Below are 17,946 nucleotides of genomic sequence, written 5' to 3' on the forward strand. Positions count from 1 at the left end.
TGTGTGTGTGTGTGTGTGTGTGTGTGTGTGTGTAGAGTGGGGTAATAAAAGTGGAACCTTTTTTAAATTGGTTGCCACTGTGAACAAAAGCTCCATCAGACATCAATTGGCACAATCATTGGTTCACTGCAGGTCAAGGACTCAATCTTACATGGTGTGTGGTGGAGTTAGGAGATGTACATAGGGGATGAGACCAGAGGGAGGAGGAGAACAGAGAGCTGAGCATCATTTACTCTCACAGAGAAAAGGAATTAGGGAGAGAGAGATTTTATTTTTGGTGCTCTCCAATTCATGAAGACAGAGGAGAGAGCAGCACTCTTTGTCTTCACTCCGGCAGTTCAGGAGATTTTAACATGGTGAACCAAACCAGTAAAGTATAGGAGGATGTAATCGTTGCAAAGTTGAAATCCAAGCAGTGGAGGACAAATGACGAACATCAATTTGCGACCTTTTTCCCTCTCCTCCACATACATCCGCGTCTGAAGAGAAATAAGAAGAGGACATTTAAAAAGGACAAGGTAAGTTTTCCATCTTTCCATCCATGGCATATGACTATGGAAGAACATTTCTGCAACGACTACCATTCATGGCATATGACTATGGAAGAACATTTCTGCAACGACTACCATTCATGGCATATGACTATGGAAGAACATTAATGGTAGTCGTTGCAGAAATATTCTTCCATAGTCATAAAAAAGGTGCATTAGTGTTAGACAAAGACAAGAAACAGGCCCACTGTACTTTCCCAAATTATACAAATATATACAGCTATGGGTTCAACATGGGTTCAACACTGTTTATAGTAAGAATGTCAAAAATGACCAGTATACTTTATACATTTATACAGTATAAATCATATGGGAGTAGTCATATTTTTATATCCATTTTCATGTATGTATTTTAATACCTCTCATGGCTAATTATCTTGAACTTGATATGAATTTGGATGGGAAAGAGCAGTAGGTTGTTGTTTTGAATTAATCATGACTTTAACCAGGCTGTGTTTATGCAGTTGGATCCGTGGCTGGTTTGGAGCCAAATATTTTAACTGAATTGTTACTATTGTTAGGATTATCATTTATATTGGTTATTTGGAGTGACAAAATCCATTTGGATCTTTTAGCTTTGTTTAGAAAAATGTAATGATGATTTATAACAGGTTGGTCACAGATGCCTTCAAAAATAAGTATGGGCTTCGCATAGAGTTGATCAGGCTGTTGATTGTGGCCTGTGGAATGTTGTCCCACTCCTCTTCAATAGCTGTACGATGTTGCTGGAAATTGGCGGGAACTGGATCACGCCGACGTACACTTCGATCCAAAGCGCCACAAACATACTCAATGGGTGACATGTCTGGTGAGTATGCAGGCCATGGAAGAACTGGGACATTTTCAACTTCAGGGGAATTGTGTGCAGATTCTTGCGACATGGGGCCGTGCATTATCATGCTGAAACATGAGGTGATGGCGGCGGATAAATGGCACAACAATGGGCCTCAGGATCTAGTCACAGTATCTCTGTGCATTCTAATTGCCATCGATAAAGTGCAATTGTGTTCATTGTCTTTAGCTTATGCCTGCCCTTATCATAACTCCACCGCCATCATGGGGCACTCTGTGCACAACGTTGACATCAGCAAACCGCTCGCCCACACGACGCCATACACGTGGTCTGCGGTTGTGAGGCCGTTTGGACGTACCAAACTCTCTAAAATTATGGAGGCGGCTTATGGTAGAGAAATTAACATTACATTCTCTGGCAACAGCACTGGTGGACATTCCTGCAGTCAGTATGACAATTGCACACTCCCTCAAAACTTGAGACATCTGTGGCATTGTGTTGTGTGACAAATCAGCACATTTTAGAATGGCTTTTTGTTGGCCCAGCACAAGGTTCTCCTGTGTAATGATCATGCTGTTTAATCAGCTTCTTGATATGTCACACTTGTCAGGTGGATGGATTATCTTGGCAAAGGAGAAATGCTCACTGACAGGCATGTAAACAAATTTGCACAGCACATTTGAGAGTAATAATGTAAGGACCAACGCTGGAGTAGAGAAGCAGGTACGGAGTCAACATTTAAATAAGGAACAGATATAGGACAAGACAGGAACAGTGTCAGCACACAGGTAACACAACGACATACAACAATTAATCCTCAAACAGAGCTTCAGGGGAAGGCAGGTGTGCGTAATGATGGTGGCAGGAGTGCGTAATGCTGAGGAACCTGGTGCTTTCGAGCGCCAGGGAGGAGGAGCAGGTGCAGGTGTGCCAAATAAGCTTTTTGTGCATATGGAACATTTTTGGGATATTTTATTTCAGCTCATGAAACATGGGAACAACACTACATGTTGCGTTTATATTTTTGTTCAGTCTGGTGAACCAAGTTCATGTGACGAGTAACCTGGCCTGGGACATTGGCTTTAGCACAGAAGGCTAACACTGCCAGGAGAACCAGGTCATGCCACCAATATAACCGAGATCTCCTGTGAGCCAACACAAGTTTTCATGCAAGAATTAACCATCATGCGAGCTTGGTTCACTGAACCACCTGTGTTAAATTTTGCAATGTGTGTTAGCAAAGCGGTATTAGAGAGACAAGATGTATTCACCCCTTCATATCTTCCTGCTACAGACTAGAAAATCTGAAATCAATCAATCTCCCTTGGTAGAGGAAAATACCACCGCCAACATTAGCTATATTCATTCAGTATGAAATGTAGCATAACTCATATAAAACAATACATTTTAATGGGAAAGTAAATCAACAATTCTGTTCCTTTTCTGTCAGTAAAAAAAGTACCCCTTTTCTTGCTCCATTCAGTACATTGGTTGGTGCATGAAAGGTTTTCTAAATGGATGAGGGCATAGCAAGGTATCACATTACAGAAGAGGTATGCAATCACAAGTTAATGGCGCCTCCAAAATGTATCTATTGTGCCACTTGATTCAATCATATCGTGTTCTGTTGTTCATGAAAAAAATTGTAACGCGCAAAACCCCCGAGGGTAACAAGTTTGTAATCTTTGGATATTAAATCAGTTTCAACCTGTATTATGGGCAACAATGAAATCATAAAAAAATAAAATAAAATCGGTAACACTTTATTTGAAGCTTAGCTACGTATTATTCTGTATCTACACTACCGTTCAATAGTTTGGAGTCACTTAGAAATGTCCTTGTTTTTTAAAGAAAAGCACATTTTTTGTCCATTAAAATAACATCAAATTGATCAGAAATACAGTGTAGACATTTTAATGTTGTAAATTACTATTGTAGCTGGAAACGGCAGATTTTTAATGGAATATCTACATAGGCGTACAGAGGCCCATTATCAGCAACCATCACTCCTGTGTTCCAATGGCATGTTGTGTTAGCTAATCCAAGTTTATCATTTTAAAATGTTAATTGATCATTAGAAAGCCCTTTTGCAATTATGTTAGCAGAGCTGAAAACTGTTGTCCTGATTAAATAAGCAATAAAACTGGCCTTCTTTAAACTAGTTGAGTATTTGGAGCATCAGCATTTGTGGATTCGATTACAGTCTCAAAATAACCAGAAACAAATACCTTTTTTCTGAAAATTGTCAGTACATTCTTATTCTGAGAAATGAAGGCTATTCCATAAGAGAAATTGCCAAGAAACTGAAGATCTCGTACAACACTGTGTAGTACTCCCTTCACAGAACAGCGCAAACTGGCTCTAACCAGAATAGAAAGAGGAGTGGGAGGCCCCGGTGCACAACTGAGCAAGAGGACAAGTACATTAGAGTGTCTAGTTTGAGAAACAGACGCCTCACAAGTCCTCAACTGGAGCTTCATTAAATAGTACCCGCAAAACACCAGTCTCAACGTCAACAGTGAAGAGGCGACTCTGGGATGCTGGCCTTCTAGGCAGAATTGCAAAGAAAAAGCCATATCTCAAACTGGCCAATAAAAAGAAAAGATTAAGATGGGCAAAAGAACAAACACTGGACAGAGGAAGATTGGAAAAAAGTGTTATGGACAGACGAATCTAAGTTTGAGGTGTTCGGATCACAAAGAAGAACATTCGTGAGATGTAGAAAAAATGAAAAAATGCTGGAGGAGTGCTTGACGCCATCTGTCAAGCATGGTGGAGGCAATGTGGGTGCTTTGGTGGTGGTAAAGTGGGAGATTTGTACAGAGTAAAATGGATCTTGAAGAAGGAAGGGTATAACTCCATTTTGCAACGCCATGCCATACCCTGTGGACAGCACATAATTGGAGCCAATTTCCTCCTACAACAGGACAATAACTCAAGGCACAGCTCCAAACTATTGAAGAACTATTTAGGGAAGAAGCAGTCAGCTGGTATTCTGTCTATATTGGAGTGGCCAGCACAGTCACCGGATCTCAACCCTGTTGAGCTGTTGTGGGAGCAGCTTGACCGGTTGGTAAGAAGTGCCCATCAAGCCAATCCAACTTGTGTGAGATGCTTCAGGAAGCATGGGGTGAAATCTCTTCAGATTACCTAAAAAAATGTACAACTAGAATGCCGCTGGTCTGCAAGGCTGTAATTGCTGCAAATGGAGGATTATTTGACGAAAGCAAAGTTTGAAGGACACAATTATTATTTCAATTAAAAATCATTTTTTATAACCTTGTCAACGTCTTGACTATATTTCCTATTCATTTTGCAACTCATTTCATGTATGTTTTCATGGAAAACAAAGATGTTTCTAAGTGACCCCGAACTTTTGAACGGTAGTGTAAATCCGAGACACTCCATTTAGTATGATATGTTAAGTTTCATATGGTATGTATTCATTTGTGGATGTCCATTACACATTTTGTATAATATGTTCCGAATTACAATTCCTATGATATTTTTTTCGAATTGCAATTCGTACAATATCTAACAATTTACAAATAAGTATGACATGTTAAGAGTTACAATTTGTTGTGGCTAACGTTAGCTAGGTGACTAGGTGGCTAACGCCAACGTTAGCTAGGTGGCTAATGTTAGCTAGGCTAGGGGTTAAGGTTAGGAGTTAGGTTAAAGGGTTAGGGGAAGGGTTAGCTAACATGCTAAGTAGTTGCAAAGTAGCTAAAAAGTAGTAAGTAGTTGAAAAGTTGCTAATTAGCTAAAATGATGAGATTCGAACACGCAACCTTAGCGTTATTCGCCCACCCATCCCGACCAACCACCATCCTTTCATTTTTGCCTTAAGTAACCTTCAGTCTTATATAACCATACCAAACCTATCATACTCATTTGAATGTCCCAGGTTTACATTTACTATGTTTCGTCTAGTTTTTGAGACCAGGGTACGTCATAACACTTTATAACACTTCATAACCATGTCATAACAGGTGTCATAGCCTGTCATAAATAACATTGTAACACTGTTTTCACACATATTTAGATGTTTTGTTGACTACAATGTACATGTTAATGTTGTGCCATACAGTATATTGTGATATTTTATAACCTGGTTATGACACCTACATAAGTGTCAAAACCCACAAAAACCTACCACACAAGGCAAAACCATTCAATTACACCAAACTTGTAGTAGGCTATGTTAGATAACATTTCCTGGAATTAGCATTGTAATTGCACACACATTGATATCAGACATACAGTACAAACCCCAATGCTCATTTGCTGATGACTGGGATGAATTCAGAAGCAGGACAAGGCACCCTCATTGTGACATATGACTGACATATGAGCATGCACATAATAGGTCACGTCATAATCACCAACTGCCAAATGTTGTTTGTTCAGACTACTGCTAAACTGTCACCTACACTGAACCAAGCAAAACATTCCATTCCTGTTATTTCCATTCTCCCCCTCAGGTGTTGTGTCCCCATAAACCAATGGCTCAGTATAACTGTTCCTCTCTGGGTCTGCCTGCCACCACTCCTGACCAGCTTGGTTGGAATGTGTCCTGGGCCCTGGGCAACGTCAGTGCTGATGACATGGAGGACACGTGCCTGAATCGGAGTCAGTACCTGGAGAAGTTTCTAGGCTTCCAGCGGTCGCCTGTTTTCCTGCCGGTTTGCATTACCTTCCTCATTATTTTCGCTGTGGGAGTGTTAGGGAACGTGCTCACCTGCGCCGTCATCGTGCGCTACAAGGTGATGCGGACGCCAACTAATTACTACCTGTTCAGTCTGGCCGTGTCTGACTTATTAGTCCTACTGCTGGGTATGCCGTTGGAACTCTATGAGATGTGGAGCAACTACCCGTTCCTGTTCGGCGCCGGCGGCTGTTACTTCAAGACCTTCCTGTTTGAGACGGTCTGCTTTGCCTCCATTCTCAATGTAACGGCACTGAGCGTGGAACGCTACATCGCCGTGTTACACCCGCTGAAAGTCAAGCACGTGGCCACGCACGCCCATGCCAAGCGTGTCATCCTGATGCTGTGGGTCATGTCCATGGTGTGCGCCATGCCAAACACCAGCCTCCACGGGGTGGCCGTGTTGAGGCCCCGATTTGGCCGCCAATTCCCAGAGTCGGCCGTCTGCATGATGATCAAGCCCATGTGGATGTACAACCTGATTATTCAAGTGACCACACTGGTCTTCTTCCTGATGCCTATGCTCACCATCACTGTGCTGTACGTGCGCATCGGCCTGCAGCTCAGGATGAAGAGGGGCATGCAGGGGGTCAGGACCGGGCAGGGTTTTGGTCCTGACCGCCACTGCAGGCACCAGCAGAGGGCGCGCCACCAACAAGTCACCAAGATGCTTTGTGAGTTCCTCATCCACTTTCTCTATAGTGCCTGAAGGGTAGAGAGGAGATGTCCAGGAAATTACAGATTACAGACTGATCTCACTATTGAATAGAGATTTAAAATTATTTGCTGAAGTACAACTGAAAGATTAGTTCCTAAACATGTCTGTTGTTACTTAACCATTGCTCTTGCTCTCAGAAGATAAGGTGTTCTGGAAATGTGACAAATTATAGACCAATATTTATTTTGAATTGGGACTTAAAATCCTGTGCTAAAGTACAAACCAAAAGATTAGTTTCTAAACATGTTCATTGTCACTTAAACATTGCTCTTACTCTCAAAGTCTGCAAATGTCTTGTCTTGTCTGTCCATCTGTCTATGCAGGCGTACTGGTGATTGTTTTTGGCATCTGCTGGGCTCCCTTCCACATTGACCGTCTCATGTGGAGCTTCATAAACACCTGGACCGGCCACCACCACCTGGTCTTCCAGTACGTCCACATCGTCTCCGGGGTCTTCTTCTACCTCAGCTCGGCGGTCAACCCCATCCTCTACAACCTCATGTCCACCCGCTTCCGGGAGATGTTCCAGCAGATCACGTGTCACTCCAGCCTCTGTGGCGGCAACGTGCCCCTGCTGAACGCCCGTAGCACCCAAATGACCCTACGTAGTATCGTCTATGAGAAGCCGCAACATAATGGGACCCCAGAGAGAATCACCCCAGACAGACAGGAGCAGAATGTGTACGTAAACCCCCACGGCCAGCATGTATATGGCAATACAAGCCCTGATTAGATAGAGGGTGATGATGTGGGGGTACCAAAACAATGTATAAAAATGAACTAAGATTGGGTACCAAAATGAGAAAATGTGTAGCTGATTGAAGGTGTACAGCGAGAGTTTGGATGGAAAGCAACAGAGTTGAAGTTGAAGTTTTGCCCTTTGGATTTAAAGTGGAATTCTCACTGGGCGATACCAAAATTAACCAGGATGAGGTACCAAAATGTAACAAGATTATTAAATCGATCACTGATTGAATGTGTAGCAGGTAGGCATTTATTGGGATGACTCATGTACTGAAGGCAGCTTTGTAGAGTGGTCACTAGATGGCACAGCCACAAAGTCATAAAATCAGATTTCAAACCTAACCCTAACCACCCTGCTAACCTTTTGCCTTACCCTAACATATAGCCAATTTTGACTTTGCAGCTGGCCCATCTAGTGGAAATCACTCAGCTCTGCCTCCAGAACACGGCATCTCAATAAACGTCAACCTGCAACTGTGTACAGCCAGAGTGGATAGAGAGAAAGTAATAAAGTTTAGTCCTTCGACTTCGAATTTAAAATGGTTTTCCCACACACATACAATTAGTTATATGTGGGATATTCAACTGTTTATTCTGTGCAGATGAAAGTGTTCTTCAACCGGGTATTAATATTCAGATTGAACACATTATTTATATAAGCTTATCTAATAATCAAACTTTGAAAAGAAACCATACCCAGCTTTGTAAAATAGCTTATTAATATAATACTGATCTTATTCTATTCATATGTTTCAGGAGACACAATTAAATTGTAACTGTCTTCTTCCATGCGTTATTGTACTAGGTACACTATCAAAATCCCACTCGCTATCAATGTAGATCACAGGCAATATTGAAAGTATACGGGAGATAGAAATGTCATGACACAGAAATGGAAAATGTGATGTGCGATGTGCGTATGACATCCTTAAAGAAATGGAAATGGGGCAGGATTTCCATCAGCAGTAAGTAAATACATATGCTAAACAAATGCTGTGTGCCTTTTTAGTAATGCTCCACAATGCACGGTATTGCTTCAAGTGCTTTCTGAGAACTGCAATTGTTTTATTCCTGTGTAAACTGATTTCAAATGAATATTTTAGAAGGTTTCAGCATCATGTACATTTCCATTGCTAAACAGAAGTTAAATCATACAGTATTTAGTCATTACTTGCATGCTCCCATAACGTCTCAAATGTTTTTGAATGGTATTCATTATGAAAATGACGTAAATGTAAAATATATAGTTCTAGAAGATATATTAGATGTATAGATACCTGTCATGTTGTCATGTGGGTTTAGTAAGGACTTGATTGTTTATAGAATACTAATTCATGTGTTATGTTGCTTTTAAGTAGCATACTGTAAAATATGAACATTATTTAGGAAAACACAATGGTTTTACTGACGAGCTGCATGACAAATCTACATGAAAAATCGGTTTCAATTGCAACAGTATAATTTACATTTTATAGAAAAAAGACTTGTGGGGATATTATAAAGCCAATCTAATAGTAACACATTTCTTCAAGACGAATAAGACTTTTCTTGAGCTTTCTCTGTGTGCCTTTGAGAATATTTCATTTAATATAGGAATATCTAATGGTATTCACAATCTGTCTGGTTAAATGACAGCTCTGAGTGAACAGTACAGCATGAATCTCTCACACTTCCCCATTATTCCATTTGACCCTGAGCCATCTGGATAATGAGTCTAGTGACGGCTCTGCTGGCTTTCTACTCTCCTAATCAACACTTTTTATTCGCTTTCCAGCTAACGACAACACCGATCGTAGCATCTCAGATTCACAGTCCGTCTGGTTGAATGACCGAGGACACAATATAAATGTCCCAAAGTTCCCAGGATTATTCCATTTTACCCTGAGCCATCTGGGGTAATGACTCCACTGACTGCCTCGTCTGGCTTCACTGTGCTCTGGGGCAGAATACTTACCACTCAGACGTGTGTGTGGAGCGAACTTCAGAAACCCACACAGTCCCTGGAGAATTACAATAGGGGTCTGGCACAAGTAACGGATAATGATGAAAAGGTGCGGCTGGCACAAGTTGAGGTGACCTAGGAATTTAATAACAAATATAACAATGAAGCCAAAACCAATGGCAATGAAACACAGTGCAGGTGTTGCTCTGGAAGTTTGGTCGTTTTTGTCTGGTGGTAGCATGCTCCCCGTCAGTGGTTTGACAAAGAGAAGTGTAACCTGGTTTAGAAAATGATCACAATCTATTAGTAGTTTATCATCATTATTATAGTCATGTAATGTCCATGGAGATACCATGATTAATTAGATTTCTTTGTTTCATAATCATTTTAACCTTTATTTTCCCAGGTAAGTTGAAAACAAACTCTCATTGACAATGATGACCTGACATCAAATACAGACAGCAGCAAGAACAAAAACACATCAATGAAGTAAAACTGTAAAACAGCAGGACATTGCACAAAAGTATAGTCTGTGTACTAAACATTGTTAAGAGTTCAGGAAATTGGAAATGTAAGTGCCAAAGGCGATATTCTCTCTGTCATCAACTGGCTGAAGTTGATCATCTTTGGCTGAAGATAATGACTGCACACACTGAATGCCAGTTTTTATTGATTGACAGGTACCAACTCCAGAAGGTTTTAAGCTGAAAGTTAAAGCTATGTCCTGTCTACGAGACTCATGGGCCAGAGGCAATACCATCACAGCGAGATAGCAATAACCAATCACACAATGAACTGGCTGAAGTTGATCACAATCGGCTAAATGTGATTGGCAGAACGTCACTGTTATGAATTTACTTCTAACTCCGGAAGCTGTAACCTCCTTTATCACCTAAGGCCTGTTTGCAAGATTCATAAGTACACTCTCTGGAGAGTCCGAACATCATCTGAGTGTAAATAACACACTTGTGGAGTTCTCAAAAAACATGTTATGAGATAAACTTTTTTTATAAGTAAGAAGAAAATAATACTCTTATAGGGAGAATATTAGGTATCTCGTTCATATATTCAAGCAGGCTTATTTTAGACATTGCAGAGGCAAACTTTAGGATTCACCAGGGACAGTTGAATCCCAGGGCACCATCAAGATTCTGCTGTCATTGTAATCTGTCATCTATAATCTTACGCTCATCAAAACTTCTGTGGTGAGGAAAGAAGTTTCTCAGTGCCAAAGAGAGAACTTTCTTCAAATTCGATCTTTATCTTCAAATCGCTCTTCAAATCGCTCTTCAAATCGCTCTTCAAATCGCTCTTCAAATCGCTCTTCAAATCGCTATACATGGAAGGGTTCTCCTTTAATTAATTTATTTTTTATTTCACCTTTATTTAACCAGGTAGGCAAGTTGAGAACAAGTTCTCATTTACAATTGCGACCTGGCCAAGATAAAGCAAAGCAGTTCGACAACATACAACAACACAGAGTTACACATGGAGTAAAACAAACATACAGTCAATAATAGAGTAGAAAAATATGTTTATATACAAAGTGAGCAAATGGGGTGAGATAAGGGAGGTAAAGGCAAAAAAGGTCATGGTGGCAAAGTAAATACAATATAGCAAGTAAAACACTGGAATGGTAGATTTGCAGTGGAAGAAAGTGCAAAGTAGAAATAGAAATAATGGGGTGCAAAGGAGCAAAATAAATAAATAAATACAGTAGGGGAAGAGGTAGTTGTTTGGGCTAAATTATAGATGGGCTATTGGCAGCAGAGAACTGGAAGGAGAGGCGGCCGAAGGTGGAATTGGCTTTGGGGGTGACCAGAGAGATATACCTGCTGGAACACGTGCTACAGGTGGGTGCTGCTATGGTGACCAGTGAGCTGAGATAAGGGGGAACTTTACCTAGCAGGGTCTTGTAGATGACCTAGAGCCAGTGGGATTGGCGACGAGTATGAAGCGAGGGCCAGCCAACGAGAGCATACAGGTCGCAGTGGTGGGTAGGATATGGGGCTTTGGTGACAAAACGGAAGGCACTGTGATAGACTGCATCCAATTTATTGAGTAGGGTATTGGAGGCTATATTGTAAATGACATCGCCGAAGTCGAGGATTGGTAGGATGGTCAGTTTTACGAGGGTATGTTTGGCAGCATGAGTGAAAGATGCTTTGTTGCGAAATAGGAAGCCAATTCTAGATTTAATTTTGGATTGGAGATGCTTAATGTGAGTCTGGAAGGAGAGTTTAGTCTAACCAGACACCTAGGTATTTGTAGTTGTCCACATATTCTAAGTCAGAACCGTCCAGAGTAGTGATGCTGGACGGGCGGGCAGGTGCGGGCAGCGATCGGTTGAAGAGCATGCATTTAGTTTTACTTGTATTTAAGAACAGTTGGAGGCCACGGAAGGAGAGTTGCATGGCATTGAAGCTCGTCTGGAGGTTAGTTAACACAGTGTCCAAAGAAGGGCCAGAAGTATACAGAATGGTGTCGTCTGCGTAGAGGTGGATCAGAGAATCACCAACATCAAGAGCGACATCATTGATGTATACAGAGAAAAGAGTCGACCCAAGAATTCTAAACCTTATTTCCTGGTAAAAACCAGAGCTCTTTGAATCAGACTTTTAAAATCAACTTGCTTTGTGCCCACAAGAAAGAGCCATCAGCTACCCTTTCACACTACTGAGCTGTGCACAACTGTATTGTGTGGCCTGGTCAGCCATCCAACATAGTTGCTGAAACAATGCTGGAAAAGACAACATGAAAGTAAAACATCTGAGCCAGCACCGTACAGTACAGTTTGCCATTGTAAAAGGGTGTGAGAAGGGTATAAGAGAGGAGCTGGGATGACGATTTTCTTTGCGCTTCTCTGTTTACATTATTAGTGCCAACAGGGCTATTCTCAGCCCCGGATGGCTGGAAAAATGTATTTATAAAACGTTCTACCAGAACCCTCTGCGCTCTATGAAACAAACATCTCCCTTTAAAGCACACCATCAATTTAAGGTACGTGATAATGAAAAATACATTATATGTGTGGCTTCTAACCCCTTTGGCATCACATCCACTCTGTGTGTAAACCCACGCAGCATTACGCTTAAATATAACACCTCAATACATGAAATAAACCTATCTTTTCAAGTCAGTAGGTTGCATGCCTCTGAGTTAAGACATCCATATATGGTCATCCGTCACAACTCTAAGACACACCTCCAAAGGAAGATGATTAGTGAGTAGTTTAACATAATACAAGCAAGCGTGTCATGCAGTCGCATAAGATGTGCCAAATCTGCCAGGGCGCCAAGACCATCTGCTAGGGCACCACAGAAATTAGCCAAAATATCAAATTAAATGTATTTGAAAACTGAAAAAAAAACACTAGCTATTCTGTTAAGAAGGCATGTAAATGTACATAAATAATTAAGTGTCGGTGATAGCCTATGCGTATTGGCTATAGTCGGTCATATCAAAACTGATGCTAACATGAGGGAGAGGCACCTGAAAATGTAGCCAGACTTTTAATTACAAACTATATATATATATATCTCATGTACATACAGTTGAAGTCGGAAGTTTACATTCACCTTAGCCAAATACCGTTAAACTCAGTTTTTCACAATTCCTGACATTTAACGATGGTCCTTATGGCCAAACAGTTCCCTTTTTGTTTCATCAGACCAGAGGACAAAATACGATCTTTGTCCCCATGTGCAGTTGCAAACCGTGATCTGTCTTTTTTATGGCGGTTTTGGAGCAGTGGATTCTTCCTTGCTGAGCGGCCTTTCAGGTTAAGTCGATATAGGACTTGTTTTACTGTGGATGTAGATACTTTTGTACCCGTTTCCTCCAGCATCTTCACAAGGTCCTTTGCTGTTGTTCTGGGATTGATTTGCACTTTTCGCACCAAAGTACGTTCATCTCTAGGAGACAGAACACGTCTCCTTCCTGAGCGGTATGATGGCTGCGTGGTCCCATGGTGTTTATACTTGCGTACTATTGTTTTTACAGATGAACGTGGTACCTTCAGGCGTTTGGAAATTGCTCCCAAGGATGAACCAGACTTGTGGAGGTCTACAATTTTTCTTGCCTGATTTCTTTTGATTTTCCCATGATGTCAAGCAAAGAGGCACTGAGTTTGAAGGTAGGCCTTGAAATACATCCACAGGTACCCCTCTAATTGGCTCAAATGATGTCAATTAGCCTCTCAGAAGCTTCTAAAGCCATGACATAATTTTCTGGAATTTTCCAAGCTGTTTAAAGGCACAGTCAACTTAGTGTATGTAAACTTCTGACCCACTGGAATTGTGATACAGTGAATTATAAGTGAAATAATCTGTCTGTAAACAATTGTTGGATAAATTACTTGTGTCATGCACAAAGTAGATGTCCTAACCGACTTGCCAAAACTATAGTTTAACAAGAAATTTGTGGAGTGGTTGAAAAACGAGTTTTAATGACACCAACCTAAGTGTATGTAAACTTCTGACTTCAACTGTAAGTATATACATGGCTGAGCTCTTTAATCACTACTTCATTAAGTCAGAATTCCTATATGACTCAGCCATGTAACTATATACATTGCCCGTCCAACATTTCCTAATCTCCCAGCCCTTCTAGTGCAACTAGCCCAGATGCTTTTCCCTCTTTTCCCCCTTCCCCGCTACAAAGTCTCTCCCTGCAGGCGGTCACTGAGTCTGAGGTGCTAAAGGAGCTCCTTAAACTTGACCCCAGAAAACCATCTTGGTCAGATGGTTTAGATCCTTTCTTAGGAAAGGGTGGATTTAGCTAGCTAGCTACTGCAGGACACAAGCAGACCAGAAACAGACACTGAAAATTACATTTTGTTTCAGAAGTGATTTGATTGGTGTGAAGCCAAATCCAAACTGGCCTCCCTTGGGGGGCATTTTCTGCACCAGGACAACCCACAGTTGAGCTCAGCTCAACGATGATTGGCAAAAAAAAGATTGTTGTTATTATCAAGAGAGGCCAAATGCTGGCATCAATCAATCAAATGCTACTGCAGCAACGTAAAAACATTTTTTACCAGACAGCATCAGATACATTGGATACACATACTGAGACAGAGGTGCTGTTTTGCTTGCTTGGAGACTGGCACATTTAAGGAAAGTTATGAAAAACACAAAGACAAAATATACATTTTATTTTTATTGGTCAAATATTTGGGGAAGCCTGGCCTCCCTTGGAATCCATGAATACACGACACAGTTCTAGCAGATGGGTTTGAGGTGGCAAAATTGCTGATGCACACCTCATGGTAAATGTAGCAAAAGTTAATTTGTTGCTTTACTGGGGAGTCATGTATTTTTCATGAGGACATGGGTTCCAGTGAAGACCGGTACATCACATTATGATGTTGTGGACCCAAACTGCACCACATGATTGGTTTTACTATTTAGTACAAACTTGAGGAAAATGAGTAAATCCATATGAATTCAATCACTTTTTGAAAGCACCCTTTCTGATTTGAACAAAATCTTTAATATATACGTGCCCATTGTAGAAGATCATAGAAAAGGACGTTTTGGACCCCAATGCCAAAATATTCAAGAAATAAAAGTGCTCAAAGTTGACCTATTTTGCATACCCCACCATACCATGAGACATCCATGTCTTCATCACTGGAAAATATAGAGTTCGAGATCATTTAAAAGCTTACAAAGAGGGTTGTCAAAGGTGTTCATCATTTCTTAAATTTTTTTGAAAACATTTTTCAATTATCTAAAAACGCATAAAACTCTGTTTTTCATATTTGCATATGTTGTAGCTGCATGACATAAGAGGTTGTGTTGTGCCTGCTATCCGCTGAGACATGCTCTTTAATACAGGGTGGTTTGGCTGAGAAATGTACTAAAACAGAAATAAAAATGGACATTTTGACTTTCAAATGCTAAAGCTTAAATCTGGTTGGAGGACCACGCTAGAGAATGTTGACTTGAATGGCAATATCTGTTGTTTAAAATAATACTGTCAATCCTTCATATGAAACCTATTGTAAATCGTAGAAATATAGACAATAGAATGGACATGACCATTTAAGTTGACATTCGACGGTGGGTGGACCGGTGGCCATCTTTGTGGTAGTCATTAGAAATTAACATTTCAATTAAAATTTAAATGAGCTACATTTAAATGAGCTACATACCAGCTACATTTCAGTGGTCTGAAGGGATAAGTCCATTCCTTGAATTATATTTCAATTATAGAAATTACACCCACCCTGTATTCAAGTGCGGGCACAACATAAATACGTCAGTTGATGTAAAGTAGGGTCTAAGTGACAACATATGCGAATATGAAACAAATCTGAGTTCACGTGTTTTTAAATAATTGACTTTAAAAAAGGTTAAAAAAATACACTTTTTCCACTAACAACAAAAATTTAATAATTAAAAATAATTTGACAACCCTGTTCGTAAGATTTAAAAATGATATCAAACTCCACCGTTTATATTTTCCAGTGATGAAGACATGGATGTATCATGGTATGGTATGCAAAATAGTCAACTTTGAGCACCTCTATCTCCTTAATGTTTTGGCCTTCAGGTCCCAAAAAAAATCACTTTCTGACCACTTCTTCCATGGGTAAACATGTATGGAAAGTGTTGTTTAAAAGGTTTGTACCAAATCTAACTGCCTGTAGCTCAGGACTTGAAGCAAGGATATGCATATTCTTGATACCATTTGAAAGGAAACACTTTGAAGTTTGTGGAAATGTGAATTAATGTAGGAGAATATAACACATTAGATCTGGTAAAAGATAATACAAACCAAAAAACATGAGTTTTTTTTCTTCCATCATCTTTGAAATGCAAGAGAAAGGCCATACTTTCAGATAGGAGTAGAGGTGTAATTTAGATTGCCACCAGATGGCAGCAGTGTGTGTGCAAAGTTTCAGACTGATCCAATGAATAATTATTTGGGGATTTTGGGTAATTTCCTGAGTCAGATGAACTCATGGATACAATTTTTGTGTGTCTGCGTGCAGTTTGAAGGAAGTTGAACATTCCAACATTTAAGAGGTTATACTAAACTTATTCCTCAATGACAACAGGGGTCCCTGTAAATGGACATAAATATCACCCAGAAATTACCTGATTATACAGAAAGGGTCACACCTCCAAAAAAACTAAAAACGAAGTGTGATATTCATATTACAATCTGTCTGTGTTTATGATTAGGGGGTACCATCACGGCCGTAGTGGAAACCCCTGCAGCCCCCGGAAGGTGGGGGGCCTCACAAGCTCTGGGGGCCCATGTGCTCCATCTCACACCTGTCTACATTTTATTACTTTTTAAATAAATAATTTTGACAGTAACCCTCCTTTTAAATTTCAATGTGTAGCAAGTGAAGTGTTTGTGATGTCCAATCTACTTGGGTAGTAGGTGAGGCAGACAAACAATATAGTTGCGATGCATCTAAATTAGCCTATTTACCAGCGGCAGACTATAGTCCTACAGGACAGTTGTATTTTATTTTTATAATAATAAGTTACTGATTACTATGCTGTTGCATCGAAAATCTATTTTACAAACTGCAATGTTTGAATTTCCCACTTTAATTACTGAACAAGTAGCCAGCAGCCTAAATACAGTAGGGTAGATTGCCTAGCATAGGAAATTGGTCCCATGTAAATACATAAAATCTTTTAACTATCCCTTAAGTGTTGATGGCCTTACCTGTACATTTATGGGAAACTATAAAAATAACTGTCCTGATGTACAGAAAAGTAAGAAGATTGCATATTTCTAAATATTTCTCTCTGTGGGACACTTTGCAAAGTATACCAAGGCCAGTGCTAATGACTCATCTCCACTAGATGGCCACACAACACATGTCAAACTCAAGGCCTCATCTACACAGTGTGCAAAATATTAGGAACACCTGCTCTTTCCATGACAGACTGACCATGTGAATCCAGGTGAAAGCTATGATCCCTCATTCATGTCACTTGTTAAATCCACTTCAATCAGTGTAGATGAAGGGGAGGAGACAGGTTAAAGAAGGATTTTTAAGCCTTGAGACATGGATTGTGTATGTGTGCCATTCAGATGGTGAATTGGCAAAACCACAAACTGTAAGTGCCTTTGAACGGGGGTATGATAGTAGGTGCCAGGCGCACCAGTTTGCGTTAACTGCAACACTGCTGGGTTTTTCCCGCGTAACAGTTTCTCGTGTGTATCAAAAATGGTCCACCACCTAAAGGACATCCAGTCAACTTGGCACAACCGTGGGAAGCATTGGAGTCAACATGGGCCAGCATCCCTGTGGAACACTTTCGACACCTTGTAGAGTCCATGCCCCAACGAATTAAGGCTGTTCTGATAACAACCTTTATGAAACTTCTATTAGCTCTTATAAGCCTCACGCATCGAAATAAAAACAAATTGCTATCTTGACTAAATTCAACTCTCATTGCCCCACATACAAAAACTCTTCACTTGCTTAATAATGAATTATCTGCTTAACGTGGACAG

General features: G+C 40.4%; 1 protein-coding gene across 2 annotated transcripts; it reads left to right on the forward strand.

Moving 5' to 3' along the window:
* Positions 1 to 276: 276 nt before the first annotated feature.
* LOC115170064 (neuromedin-U receptor 1-like) lies at positions 277 to 8,505 on the forward strand. Of its 2 annotated transcripts, XM_029726308.1 has the most exons (4): positions 277 to 518; positions 1,264 to 1,359; positions 5,829 to 6,726; positions 7,094 to 8,505. In XM_029726308.1, exons 3-4 carry the CDS (start codon positions 5,850 to 5,852, stop codon positions 7,501 to 7,503), a joined length of 1,287 nt encoding a protein of 428 aa, XP_029582168.1. In that variant the 5' UTR covers positions 277 to 518; positions 1,264 to 1,359; positions 5,829 to 5,849; the 3' UTR covers positions 7,504 to 8,505. The 2 variants fall into 2 exon arrangements, with proteins under 2 accessions (XP_029582168.1, XP_029582169.1); XM_029726309.1 differs by lacking the exon at positions 1,264 to 1,359.
* Positions 8,506 to 17,946: the final 9,441 nt, after the last annotated feature.

This window comes from Salmo trutta, chromosome 31, assembly GCF_901001165.1.
Source record: "Salmo trutta chromosome 31, fSalTru1.1, whole genome shotgun sequence".
NCBI lineage: Eukaryota > Metazoa > Chordata > Actinopteri > Salmoniformes > Salmonidae > Salmo > Salmo trutta.

Bases quoted from the DNA above. Each gene is read 5' to 3' on its own strand.
- LOC115170064 (XM_029726308.1), top strand. From the start codon at position 5,850: ATGGCTCAGTATAACTGTTCCTCTCTGGGTCTGCCTGCCACCACTCCT. The intron at 6,727-7,093 runs GTGAGTTCCTCA...CTGTCTATGCAG, and splicing joins ACAAGTCACCAAGATGCTTT to GCGTACTGGTGATTGTTTTT.